Below are 13,920 nucleotides of genomic sequence, written 5' to 3'. Positions count from 1 at the left end.
TGACTGACAAGGAATTTCGAGGGATAATTCTAAGGAAACTGAATGAGATACAAGAAAACTCAGCTGGACATCATGAGGAAATGAGGAAAAGTATACAGGATCTGAAAGAGGAAATGTACAAGGAAATCAATGTCCTGAAAAAAAATGTAGCAGAACTTGCTGAACTGAAGAAGTTATTCAGCAAAATAAAAAACACAACGGAGAGTTCAACCAGCAGGCTTGTCGAAGTTGAAGAGAGAACCACTGAACTTGAAGATGGGCTGTTTGAAATAACACAAGCAGACAAAAAGAAAGAAAAAAGAATCAAAGACAATGAAGAAAATCTGAGAGAGATATCAGACAACCTTAAACGCTCAAATATCCGAGTCATAGGTATTCCAGAAGGGGAGGAAGATGGAGATTCCATTGAAAACATATTCAACAAAATAGTGGCAGAAAACTTCCAAGGTATACGAAAAATCACAGATCTTCAGATCCAGGAAGCTCAACGATCTCCAAACGTATTCAACCCAAAAAGGCCTTTGCCAAGACATGTTATAGTCAAATTGGCAAAACTCAGAGACAAAGAGAGAATCTTAAAAGCTGCAAGAGAGAAGCGTCAAATCACCTATAAGGGAGCCCCAATCAGGCTAACATCAGACTTTTCATCACAAACCCTAAAAGCTAGAAAGGAATGGGATGATATATTCAAAATACTAAAAGAAAAAGATTGCCAGCCAAGAATACTCTACCCTGCAAGGCTATCCTTCCGAAATGAAGGGCAAATAGTATATTTCTCACACAAACAAAAACTGCGGGAGTTCACTACCACACGACCACCCTTACAAGAAATCCTCAAGGGAGTACTGGGTTTGTTTCCTGAAAAATAACTACCACTGCCATAAAAACCCAAGAAAAATCAAAACCCACTAGTATAATAAAAATGGCATTCATGAAGAGAAAACAAGCAAACAAAAATGCTATCTACAACCTAAGGAACCAACAAACACAGAAACCAAACAGTAAATCAGAAAGCAAGGAACAAAAGACACGTAAGACAACCAAACAACCAATAAAATGCTAGGAATAAATCAACACCTTTCAATAACAACTCAATGTAAAAGGCTTAAATTCCCCAATCAAAAGACACAGACTGGCTGACTGGATCAAAAAGGAGGACCCAACTATATGCTGCCTACAAGAGACCCACCTCACCCATAAAGATTCACATAGACTAAGAGTGAAAGGATGGAAAAAGATTTACCATGCAAAAAGAAAAGAAAAACGAGCTGGAGTAGCTATTCTTATATCTGACAAAATAGACTTTAAACTAAAAACCATAAAAAGAGACAATGAGGGACACTACTTAATGATAAAAGGATTGATCCATCAAGAAGACATAACAATCATAAATATGTACGCACCCAATGTTGCAGCAGCCAGATTTATAAAACAAACTCTATTAGACCTAAAGAAGGAAATAGACACTAATACCATAATAGCAGGGGACCTGAACACCCCACTGTCAATATTAGACAGATCATCTAGGCAAAGAATCAGGAGAGAAGACAAGATCTAAACAAGACTCTAGACCAATTGGAATTGGCAGATATCTACAGAACATTCCATCCAACAACCTCAGAATATTCATTCTTATCAACACATGGATCATTCTCCAGGATAGATCACATATTAGGTCACAAATCAAGTCTCAATAAATTCAAAAAAATTGGAATTATCCCATGTATCTTCTCAGACCACAATGGATTAAAACTAGAAATTAATAACAAACAAAACTCTGGAAACTATACAAACACATGGAAATTAAACAGCATTCTACTTAATGACATATGGGTCCAAGAAGAAATCAAGCAGGAAGTCAAAAAATTTATTGAAACTAATGAAAACAATGGTACATCATACCAAAACCTGTGGGATACTGCAAAAGCAGTATTAAGGGGGAAATTTATTGCATTAAATGCTCACCTCAGAAGAATGGAAAGATGGCAAGTGAACAACCTAACACTTCACCTTAAAGAACTAGAAGAACAAGAACAATCCAAACCTAAAATTAGCAGACGGAAAGAAATCATTAAGATCAGAGCAGAACTGAATGAAATTGAAAACCAAAAAACAATTCAAAAGATCAATGAATCAAAAAGTTGGTTTTTTGAAAAGATAAATAAAATTGACAAACCATTAGCATGGCTAACAAAAAAAAGAAGAGAGAAGATTCAAATAACAAAAATTAGAAATGAAAAAAGCGAGATTACAACTGATTCATCTGAAATACAAGGAATCATTCGAGAATACTATAAACAACTATATGCCAACAAATTTGAAAATCTGTAGAAAATGGATAAATTTCTGGACACACACAAGCTCCCAAAACTGAGCCATGAAGACGTAGAAAACTTGAACAGACCAATAACAATAAAGGAGATTGAAGCTGTTACCAGAAGGCTCCCAACAAAGAAAAGCCCAGGACCAGATGGATTCACAGCAGAATTTTACCAAACATTCAAACAGGAATTGACACCGATTCTTTACAAACTATTCCAAAAGATCGAAACGGACGCAAATCTCCCAAACTCATTCTATGAAGCAAACATCATCCTGATACCAAAACCAGGTAAAGATATAACCAAAAAAGAAAACTACAGGCCGATATCCTTGATGAATATAGATGCAAAAATCCTCACTAAAATACTAGCAAACAATACAGCAACACATACGTAAAATTATTCACCACGACCAAGTGGGATTCATCCCAGGGATGCAAGGTTGGTTCAACATACGCAAATCAATAAATGTGATACACATATCAATAAACTCAAACACAAGGACCATATGATCATCTCTATAGATGCTGAAAAAGCATTTGATAAAGTTCAGCACTCATTCATGACAAAGACCCTCTATAAGTTAGGTACAGAGGGAAAGTATCTCAACATAATTAAAGCCATATATGACAAACCCACTGCCAATATCATCCTGAGTGGGCAAAAGCTGAAAGCTTTTCCTTTAAGAACAGGAACTAGACAAGGATGCCCACTCTCACCACTCCTATTCAACATAGTGTTAAGCACTAGCCAGAGCAATCAGAAAAGAGAAGGAAATAAAGGGCATCCAGATTGGAAAAGATGAAGTCAAACTGTCCCTATTTGCACATGACATGATCGTATATATTGAACAGCCTAAAACCTCTACAAAAAAACTCTTGGAATTGATAAATGACTTCAGCACAGTAGCAGGATACAAAATTAACACACAAAAATCAGTAGCATTTCTTTTCTCCAATAGTGAACATGCAGAACAAGAAATCAAGAAAGCCTGCCCATTTACAACAGCTACCAAAAAAATAAAATACTTAGGAATTGAGTTAACCAAGGAGGTGAAAAATCTCTATAATGAGAACTACAAACCACTGCTGAGAGAAATTAGAGAGGATACAAGAAGATGGAAAGATATCCCATGCTCCTGGATTGGAAGAATCAACATAGTGAAAATGTCCATACTACCCAAAGTGATATACAAATTCAATGCAATCCCCATCAAAATTCTAAAGACATTTCTCTCAGAAATGGAAAAAACTATCCAGACATTTATATGGAACAATAAAAGACCACGCATAGCAAAAGCAATGCTGAGCAAAAAAAATAAAGCTGGAGGCATAACACTACCTGACTTTAAGCTATACTACAAAGCTATAATAACAAAAACAGTATGGTACTGGCATAAAAACAGACACACTGACCAATGGAATAGAATAGAGAATCCAGAAATCAACCCACACACTTACTGCCATCTGATCTTTGACAAAGGCACCAAGCCTATTCACTGGGGAAGGGACTGCCTCTTCAGCAAATGGTGCTGGGATAACTGGATATCCATATACAGAAGAATGAAACTAGATCCATACCTCTCACCGTATACTAAAATCAACTCAAAACAGATTAAGGATTTAAATATACACTCTGAAACTATAAAACTTCTTAAAGAAAACGTAGGAGAAACACTTCAGGAAATAGGACTGGACACAGACTTCATGAATACGACCCGAAAAGCACGGGCAACCAAAGGAAAAATAAACAAATGGGATTATATCAAACTAAAAAGCTTCTGCACAGCAAAAGAAACAATTAACAGAGTTAAAAGACAACCAACAGAGTGGGAGAAAATATCTGCAAAATATACTTCTGACAAAGGATTAATATCCAGAATATATAAGGAACTCAAACAACTTTACAAGAAGAAAACAAGCAACCCAATTTAAAAATGGGCAAAAGAGCTAAGTAGGCATTTCTCTAAGGAAGATATACAAATGGCCAACAGATATATGAAAAAATGCTCAACATCACTCAGCATCTCGGAAATGCAAATCAAAACCACACTGAGATACCATCTCACCCCAGTTAGGATGGCTAAAATCCAAAAGACCCTGAACAATAAATGCTGGTGAGGTTGCGGGAAAAAAGGAACTCTCATACATTGCTGGTGGGACTGCAAAATGGTGCAGCCTCTATGGAAAATGGTATGGAGGTTCCTCAAACAATTGCAGATAGATCTGCCATATGACCCAGCTATCCCACTGCTGGGAATATACCCAGAGGAATGGAAATCATCAAGTCGAAGGTATACCTGTTCCCCAATGTTCATCGCAGCACTCTTTACAATAGCCAAGAGTTGGAACCAGCCCAAATGTCCATCACAGATGAGTGGATACGGAAAATGTGGTACATCTACACAATGGAATACTACTCAGCTATAAAAACGAATGAAATACTGCCATTTGCAACAACATGGATGGACCTTGAGAGAATTATATTAAGTGAAACAAGTCAGGCACAGAAAGAGAAATACCACATGTTCTCACTGATTGGTGGGAGCTAAAAATTAATATATAAATTCACACTCACACACACACACACACACACACACACACACACACACACACACACACACACACAAAAAAAAAAAAAAACCGGGGTGGGGGGGAAGAAGATATAACAACCACAATTACTTGAAGTTGATACGACAAGCAAACAGAAAGGACATTGTTGGGGGGGAGGGGGGGAGGGAGGAGGGAGGGAGGTTTTGGTGATGGGGAGCAATAATCAGCCATAATGTATATCGACAAAATAAAAATTAAAAAAAAAAATCAACACATAAATAAACAGCCTTCCTATATGCTATTAATGATAAATAGCCAAAGAAGTCAAGAAAGTAATCCCATTCACAATACCTACCAATAAAATGAAATACCTAGGAGTAAAAGTTTACCAAGGAGGTGAAAGACCTCTACAATGAAAACTATAAACCACTGGTGAAAAAAATTGAAGAGGACACAAATAAATGAAAAGATATCCCATGTTCATAGGTCAGAAGAATTACAGCACCAAAATGTCCATATTACCCAAAGCAATCTACATATTTAATGCAATCCCTATCAAAATACCAATGATATTCTTCACAGAAATAGAAAAAAATAATCTTAAAATTTGTATGGAACCACTAAAGACTCCATGTAGCTAAAGCAATCTTGAACAAAAAGAAACAAAGTTGGAGGCATCACACTCCCTGACTTCAAAATAAACTATAAAGTTATAGAAGCCAAAACAGCATGGTATTGGCATAAAAACAGAAAAATAGACCAATGGAACAGAACAGAGAGCCCCAAAATAAACCCATGCACTTATAGCCAACTGATTTTTGACAAAGATGCCAAAAATATACAATGGAGAAAGGACAGTCTCTTCAACAAATAGTGCTGGGAAAACTGAATATCCATATGCAGAAGATTAAAACTAGATCCCTATATCTCACCACACACAGAAATCAACTCAAAGTGGATCAAAGATCTAAATTTAAGACCTGAAACTATGAAACTACTGAAGAAAATAAAGGGAAAACACTACACAAAATGGGAGTGAGCAGTGCTTTTTTGAGTGACACTATGAAAGCAGAGGCAGCTAAAGCCAAAATACATAAATGGGACTACATCAAACTAAAAAGCTTCTACACAGCAAGGAACACTGTCAACAAATTCAAGAGACAACCTACAGAATGGGAGAAAGTGTTTGCCAACTACACATCAGACAAAGGGCTAATATCCATAATAGATAAGGAACTTAAATGACTCAACAGCAAAAAAACAACCCAATTACAAAATAGGCAAAGAACCGGAACAGATATTTCTCAAAAGAAGACATACAAATGTCCAACAGACACATGAAAAAATACTCAACATCACTAGTCATCAGGCAAATGCAAACTAAAGCCACAATGAGATATCATCTCACTCCGGTTGGAATGGCTATTGTCAACAAGACAAAAAATAACAAATGCTAGTAAGGATGTGGAGAAAAAAGAACTCTCCTACACTGCTAGTAGAAGTGTAAATTGGTATAAACACTGTAGAAAACAGTATAGAGGTTCCTCAGAGAGCTAAAAATAGACCTACCCTATAACTCAGCTATCCCACTTATTGGGTATACACCCAAAGGAAATGAAATCAATGTATCAAAAAGACACCTGCACTACCATGTTCATTACAGAACTATTCACAATAGCCAAGAGATGGAATCAACCTAAATGTCCATCAACAGATGAATGGATTAAAAAAAAAAACCTGTGGTGTATATACACAATGGAATGCTACTCAGGTATTAAAAAAAAAAAAAGATACCATTTGTAGCAACATGGATGGAACTGGAAACCATCAAATTACGTGAAGTTCAGGCACAAAAAGACAAATACTGCATGCTCTCACTCAAAAGTGGATCTAAAACAAACAAAAAACGTGGTTCTCATAGAAGCAGTGAGTAGAATAGTGGTTGGGGGTGGGAGGAGGAGGAGGGAAAGGGGTGGACAAATGGGTACAAAACTATGCTATCTACCCTAAGTGAATCATGGTGTACTATGTGCATGTGAGTCAGGACAGGGCTAGGCTGGTGAACCAAACTGACTCCATTTTTCCCTGCAGAGGACATTTTACTTTTCCACTCCTTAGTCATAAGGCCCCCAGGGCACATGATTAGCCCATGGCGCTGATAAAAGTAACTGCCCTGATAAACTGAGATAGAGGGGAACAGAAATTCACTGAGTTGCAAAACCCCTTCCCCAAGACCTGTTAAAAACTGTTAGCTTTGTTTAAAACTTATCATTATCTACCCAATCTTTCTTTCCCTGTAATTGTAAAAATCAACTTACAGGTTAACCATAAGACCCCTGTGGGAGTTGCATGCAAGATATTCCTGGAATTGACCCCCACGAGACCATCGTAAAGATATCAGATCGGGATTCAGAATCAAGATGGTGGAATAGATGGTCCCCAGCATCACTCTCTCCCACAATCAACCAATTTACAACTATTAAAAAGCAACGACTGCCAAGCTGGGGCTTTCAGACCTCAGGGGAAGAAGAGGAGAGACCTACGGAGTGCACGAATGCAGGAGAAGCCATGATGAGAGAAAGAAAGGACCACTCTGACTGTTTCGAGCCCCAACCACTTCAAGGCTGGCCCTGACAAGCACACAGAGCAAGAGCTGACAAATGCCACTGCTGTGCCCTGGATTTTAGCTGATGGTTTGTATTAAGTTGCTTAGAGGCTGCAGGAGAGAAGAGGGCCTTCGTGGCCCTCCAAGCCAGCAAGACCACTAACAGGGCTCCTGTGGACCCACATACAAGTGACTGGCCACAGACAACTGAAAAAAGGAGCCACTCAGAGGCTGGTGAGTCATAGCAAGGGACCAGCACATGGCCCGCTCTATGAGAAGTGTTTGGAATGCAGGGGATGGGGGAGACAGGCCCACCAGGGGATTATTGGAGCACAGCATGGACAGCTGATCTGCCCTGCAATCAGCACAGGCCCACTCAGTGTAGACTGGTCAGGAATACAGAATTGCAGGGAGTGCAGTTTGTTTAAAAGACTCAGGCCCAGAGTTTCCACACAACCCAGGTGTACCGAATCTCACAAGACACACAAGTGCTTACAAGGTCAACAATTAAAATCTGAGCTGCACGAAAAGCCTTCCCCAGGTAATGAGCAGCAAAGCAGCAATTTAGCTCAACCACAGGGTTCAAGTGCTGGTTCCCACTGGAAGTTTCCCCATTTTAGAAGGAAGAAAAGTACAACAAATTAGTTCCAGTACAGAGCTTAAGTGGTGGGGGCAGCTAATAATCCGACACAGAACTGAAAGAAAACCCAGGGCCAGCCCATGGCTCACTTGGGAGAGTATGGTGCTGATAACACCAAGGCTGAGGATTTGGATCCCTATATAGGGATGGCCAGTTAGCTCACTTGAGAGAGAGCATGGTGCTGAAACCACCAAGTCAAGGGTTAAGATCCCCTTACCGGTCATCTTTTTAAAAAAATGAAAACACAAAACATCCACAGACCAGGGACAAAGTTCTGGTATTCACCAGTAAAAGTCTAACACCCAGTAAAGAACACCTATGAAACCTAGAAGGAGCAGAAGCACCCCAGGCTCCCAAGCTGGGGATTGGGCGAGGGCCAAGGGCTTCAGCCACGCCCCCCCAATGTCTGCATCCAACCCAGTGATGACCACCAAGCCACTGGCAGTAGTGCCCCAGGCTCCCATGGGAGCCATCCGACCGTCAGCATCCAGCTGAGCGAAGACCAGAGCCGCCACTGGAAGCACCCAGGACGCCCCTGCCAGAATGAAGGGGGTGCCATAGGCCTCGGCCTGCCCTTCCTCCTCCTCCCACCATATTCCCCTTCCTTTGCCCATCTCCCCCTTCCCCTCAACTGCTCCATAACATCTTAGAATGTAAAAAAATAATAATAAATAAACTTAAAAAAAAATAGGTGGTGGCCCTTGAAAACAAACAAAAAAAGATATCAAATCAAGGCGAGATGCCAGTATCAATTGAGGAGCTGCTTTCCTTTAAAAACCCTTCCCAATTTCTCTTGGGGAGACAGCTTTTCTACTGCTGACTCCTTATGCATAAGTCTTATCTCTTTTTAATAAAGAATTGCTTGCCTTAAATTCTGCTGGGGAAAAATAAGCAAATGATCGCCTACTGAATATTAAAAATATGGTAGCAGAAATAAAAAAAATCCAACAGAAAATTGCACTTAAATCCAACCAAGGCTTTAGATTTAACTTCAAGTTTGCAGGCAATAAGGAGATAGAGGAACAAGTTAAAGAACATTACAAACCATCAGACAAAATGCAGAACATGAAAAATAGTTTAAGACAGCTGTCCCAGATCCTTTAAATGGTCAATAGTATGAAAAAAGAAAAAGAAAATCAAGACACATATAAATCCATTTACCTACATATAAAAACTGAAAATACTAGATATTTTGTTAAAAATAGTTGCGAATGATAAAACTATAAAGAAAGCAACATACTGATTAACACAAAGTAGAGGACAGTTACTACAGGAGAAGAATGCAATCAGGAAGCACCAATGGGGCTCTAAGGTATTGATCAAATTCTACTATCAGAAGCTATGCAGAGGGTATACAGATGTTTTTAAGTTGTACTTTATGTGCATTATTTTGTATACATGATATATTTAACAATGAAAAAATTTTTTCACAATTTAAATAATGATGGTTTGGGCAAACATCCATGTATCCACCCATCTGCTAAAAAAGTGCGGTAACACCAAGGTCAAGGGTTCAGATCCCTGTACTGGCCAGCCGCCAATAAATACATAAATAAAGTATGAGAACAGAATAAAGGCATATTCAGATGTGTAACTTCGTACAATCTTTATCTTTGTTTACCGTCTTTCAGGAGGCTACTGAAGGATGTATTGCCGAAAACAAGGGAGTAAGCCAAGAAATAAGTTATGAAGTTCAGGCAGCAAGAGCTCCCACACAGAAGGGTAAAAAGAATTCCAAGAAGAGCAGCAAAGGGAAATGTCAGGACAAGAGGGACCAGGCCAGAATAGACATGAGCAGGAGAGCAGAGAACTCCAGGAAGAATTCCTCCAAGGAAAAACCAGTGAACTAACCAACTACCTGACACACTTTACCATGTGAAAAACTTTATCAAGAAGCATTTTACAGTGGTGTCTGAAGGTATCAGAAAACTTATGAGTTCAAATACAACTAAACTAATTTATAAGAGAGAGAAATAGAGAGGGGTGCAATTATAAATTCACAGGAAATAAAAAGTAGTTCAGGTAAGAGAATACAATCACAGTACCTGACCCAGCAATGAACAACATTTAAATAGTCATAATAAAGAATATACAGTAAATGAGGGCTAGCCAGTTAGCTCACTTGGTTAGAGCATGATGCTGATAACACCAAGGATTCAGATTCCCTACCAGCCAGCCACCAAAACAAACAAACTGAAAGAAGAATACACAGTAAATGAATTCCACAAAAAACTTTAGAGAAAGACTAGAGTAAGAGTGAGAAAAATCCTCATCTACCATGTTAGGAAGTCAATAGATAGGTCTAAAGCTGATGAATCAAGAGCAAACAGTATACACTGAATATCACTTAGAAATACAGGGATAAATGCCAGAAGAAACAGCTTACAGAACTGAAAGTAGCTCCCTTCGGGGAGGCAGGAGCTGAGATAGATAAGGGACAAGGAAGTGAAGAATAAGAGACCGCTACTGTTATACATTTTTTTGGTTTTAAGTCTTTTTAGCATGATTTTTTAAAAAACTATGTTCATGTAACACTTTGATAAAAAAATGGAATAAGTTGTGGGGTAGGAAGCCACTTGTCAACGAAGTGCTCACAGAGACACTATTTTCCCATAGTTGTAGAAGGGGTTGTGTTCAGACACATTTATAATGCTTTACTGATAAATTGTACCAACCATTTTCACACATATCAGCCTACTCGATATTCAAACCAACCCTATGCAGAATCATAAACCCATTTCAGAAAAGGAAACTGGGGCTCAAAGAGGATATGTGAGTTGCTGAAAATCAAAACCTAATAAGTAATAGACTGGCATAGGAACTCGAGTACTCTCAAGTTCAGAAGCAATTTCACTCTATCATGCCACACAGGGAAGTGAACAAAATTATTTCTAAAGTCAATTTCCAACAGGAGAATTATTAATAATGTCATTCTGGAGGTACAGGGAATAGGTGGACCCCCATTATCCAAGCTCCCCATCCAGTGCTTCTGCCCCATATATCCTGGGATTCATTAACAAAACCTTAGATTTACACAAGGGCTTTCCCTTCTATTGACTTTCCCATATAGCACATACCTTCCTATTTGAGGAAAACATCTTCTACTCACCTGCAATGCTTTGTTGGCTTCTTTTATATCTTCTATTTTAAGTTTCGATCTAAAAAAATTACAAATCGGTCCAAATTTCAGTACACATATCATACACCTAGTAATTCATTAGAAAGGTATTAGTTTTTCATGGGATATAAAATTGTATATAGTATATGATCCTAATGATCTCTGGCTAGGATATTTCATATTTCCCTATATTTTCTAAATGTCCTAAAGCAAAAAGATATCTTTCAGATTACAAACTTGATTTTTTAAGGAAAGAAATACTGGCATTTTTATGTGATAATGACAAAATTAACAGCTACCACTTATAACAGGTTTACTGTGTATCAGAAACTATGCTATACCCTTTGCATGCATAATCTCATTTAATCTTCATAAAACCCTACTTTAAAGATGAAGAAAGAAACGCCTGACGAGGCTTAGTCACTTGTAAGAGGTCACAAAGGTGGTAACTGGGGGAGTCAGGATTCAAACCCCAGTATGTGTGACCCCAAAACCCACATCCTAACCATTATGCAAAGTATTTCTCCTCTAGTGGATCCAGAAGTGCTAAGGGAAAAAATACTATAGAAGACATGGTGTGATATTTTCTACCTTTTAAAAATACATATGTTAGTGAAAATGCAGATTATAAAAAGCTGTATTTAATTACCTATCTGTGATCCCACTACCTAGAGACAATCCTCTTTACATGTCTATGATTGTATGTGTCTAAGTATTTTAAATGGAATCATTGGGCTGGCTGGTTAGTTCAGCTGGTTACAGCATAGTACTAATAACATCAAGGTCCAGGGTTTGATCCCTGTACTGGCTAGCCACCAAAAAATAAATAAACAAATAAAAATAAATTTAAAAAATTAAATGGAATCATTATCTACAGAGTTTTCCATAACCAGCTCTTTTCACCTAAAAATATATCCTGAACAGCTCACAGCTATTAATTTGTTACTAAGTATTTGCCACATCATTATATTAAATGGTTACATGGAATATAAAATAGTTTATACAATTATTATCAACTGTTGAACTTTCAATTTGTTTCAAATTTTTCACCACAAAAGTTGTTCATTAAAACCAGAATGAATAAAAACAACTGTATTATTTTTCTCAGAAAGGAAATTACTAGATCAAAAGGTATACCAAATACAAGTCTCTGCTACTGAAACAGAACATTGGAAACCTGCTTTGCCCTACAGACGCTTTGTTCCAAAACATAAAAACAAAGTGCCAGTCTTTTTTCTGGCTCATATTGACTCTTACAGTGGAAATAATGTAAAACTACACACTAAAAATATTATTGACAGAATAATCAAATTTTCCTGGCCGAATTCACATCTACAAAATATACCTCAGAAAAACTCACCGTTGGGCCTGCCAGTTAGCTCAACTGGTTATAGCATGGCCCTGTAACACCAAGGTCAACGGTTCAGTTCCCCGTACCAGCCAGCAGCCAAAAAAAAAAAAGAAAAGAAAAACTGACCCTAATAGGATAATGGCCACAATAGTAATGGTATAACCACACTATGTATAGAAAAACTGAACACAAAATGAAAACAGCTTAATAGTATTCACCACAGAAAATACTTTCTGTATGAGAATTTACTGATATTATTTCTAATTAAAATGCTTTTATTCATAAACATGGGCTTAAAAATTGCCCCTCTATCATACATATTGCCAAAGTGGCCTTAAAAAAGGGGGCATCCATTACAGTTCCCATAAATATAATGTGCAAGAAGATCTTCTACTTGTCCTAGACAGGAAGGAAACAGATGTCTATATTATTCATTTTAATTAGCTTTTACTTAGGAACATGTATCTTAAGAGTGTGAAAATATTGACCTTAGTATAAAAAGAGCATAGAGAAGGGTCAAAATAAAACATTAGAATATGATGAATGTGATACAATCAATTATGACACCATAGGAAAATACCCATCAATTACACAAACCTCTTATAATTCTGAAACCCTTGCTTTCAAGGAAGAAAACTTTATAAATTTCTTTGTGTGGAAAGAATAGCATCTACAGAATACTAGATTTGGAAGAGTCCTGGTAATTTCTTTTTCTAAACTAAAAATTCTTCTTGCTAGAATTTAAGCCTTGATGAAAAAAAGGCTGATTGATGAAGAAAAGGTATCATCCTTCACAGAACACTCCACGCATTTTAAACTATCAGTCATTATAACACAGATATATTAATTGTCTCGATGCTCTTCCTTGAATATTCCATCCTACTATTTCATATGTTCCATGTTTTCCTTTCTTTTTGTGTTTTGGCAGCTGGCCAGTATGGAGATCCGAACTCGTGACCTTGGTGTTATAAGGCTGTTTTTCCATGTTTTCTTCAAATAATAGTTCCCTTCAGGCCTACTTTCACTTCTTTAATTCTCAAATTAGATAGTATACCTACTACAATAATAATTTATTAAGAAGAATAGTCGATGTTTAAAGTCTTCCAAAATCTATCAGAAATTCTTTATAAAGAATCCTTCAATAATAAACCAATGAGTATATATTTAATTATAAAAAGTATTTTTCTAATTAAAATTAACCATTTACATTTAAAATTGCAGGATCAGAATGTAAGGACTAGAAAATAATTTTCAGATCCAATCTGTTCATTTTACAGACAAGAAACTGATAGTGTGCTTGTGATGAGGAAAGGCACTGTTTTAGGTGCTTTCA

The 13,920-nt window shown here is 37.4% G+C and overlaps 1 protein-coding gene across 6 annotated transcripts in view; it reads right to left on the bottom strand.

The window, feature by feature from the left end:
* The window catches only part of RUFY2 (RUN and FYVE domain containing 2), a 53,820-nt gene that overhangs the window by 6,697 nt on the left and 33,203 nt on the right, over positions 1-13,920 (bottom strand). For 4 of the 6 annotated variants that reach the window (XM_063102543.1, XM_063102545.1, XM_063102544.1 and 1 more), the window contains one exon: positions 11,228-11,276. The exons of the other annotated variants lie outside the window; for them this stretch is intronic. In XM_063102543.1, coding sequence (XP_062958613.1) covers positions 11,228-11,276 — 49 coding nt within the window. Of the gene's footprint in view, positions 1-11,227; positions 11,277-13,920 lie in introns of those variants that run through there. 6 annotated transcript variants of the gene reach the window in all.

Source organism: Cynocephalus volans, chromosome 7, assembly GCF_027409185.1.
Source record: "Cynocephalus volans isolate mCynVol1 chromosome 7, mCynVol1.pri, whole genome shotgun sequence".
Classification (NCBI taxonomy): Eukaryota; Metazoa; Chordata; class Mammalia; order Dermoptera; family Cynocephalidae; genus Cynocephalus; species Cynocephalus volans.
Note: the sequence above shows the minus strand (reverse complement) of the source record. Positions and strands in the feature narration are given on the sequence as shown.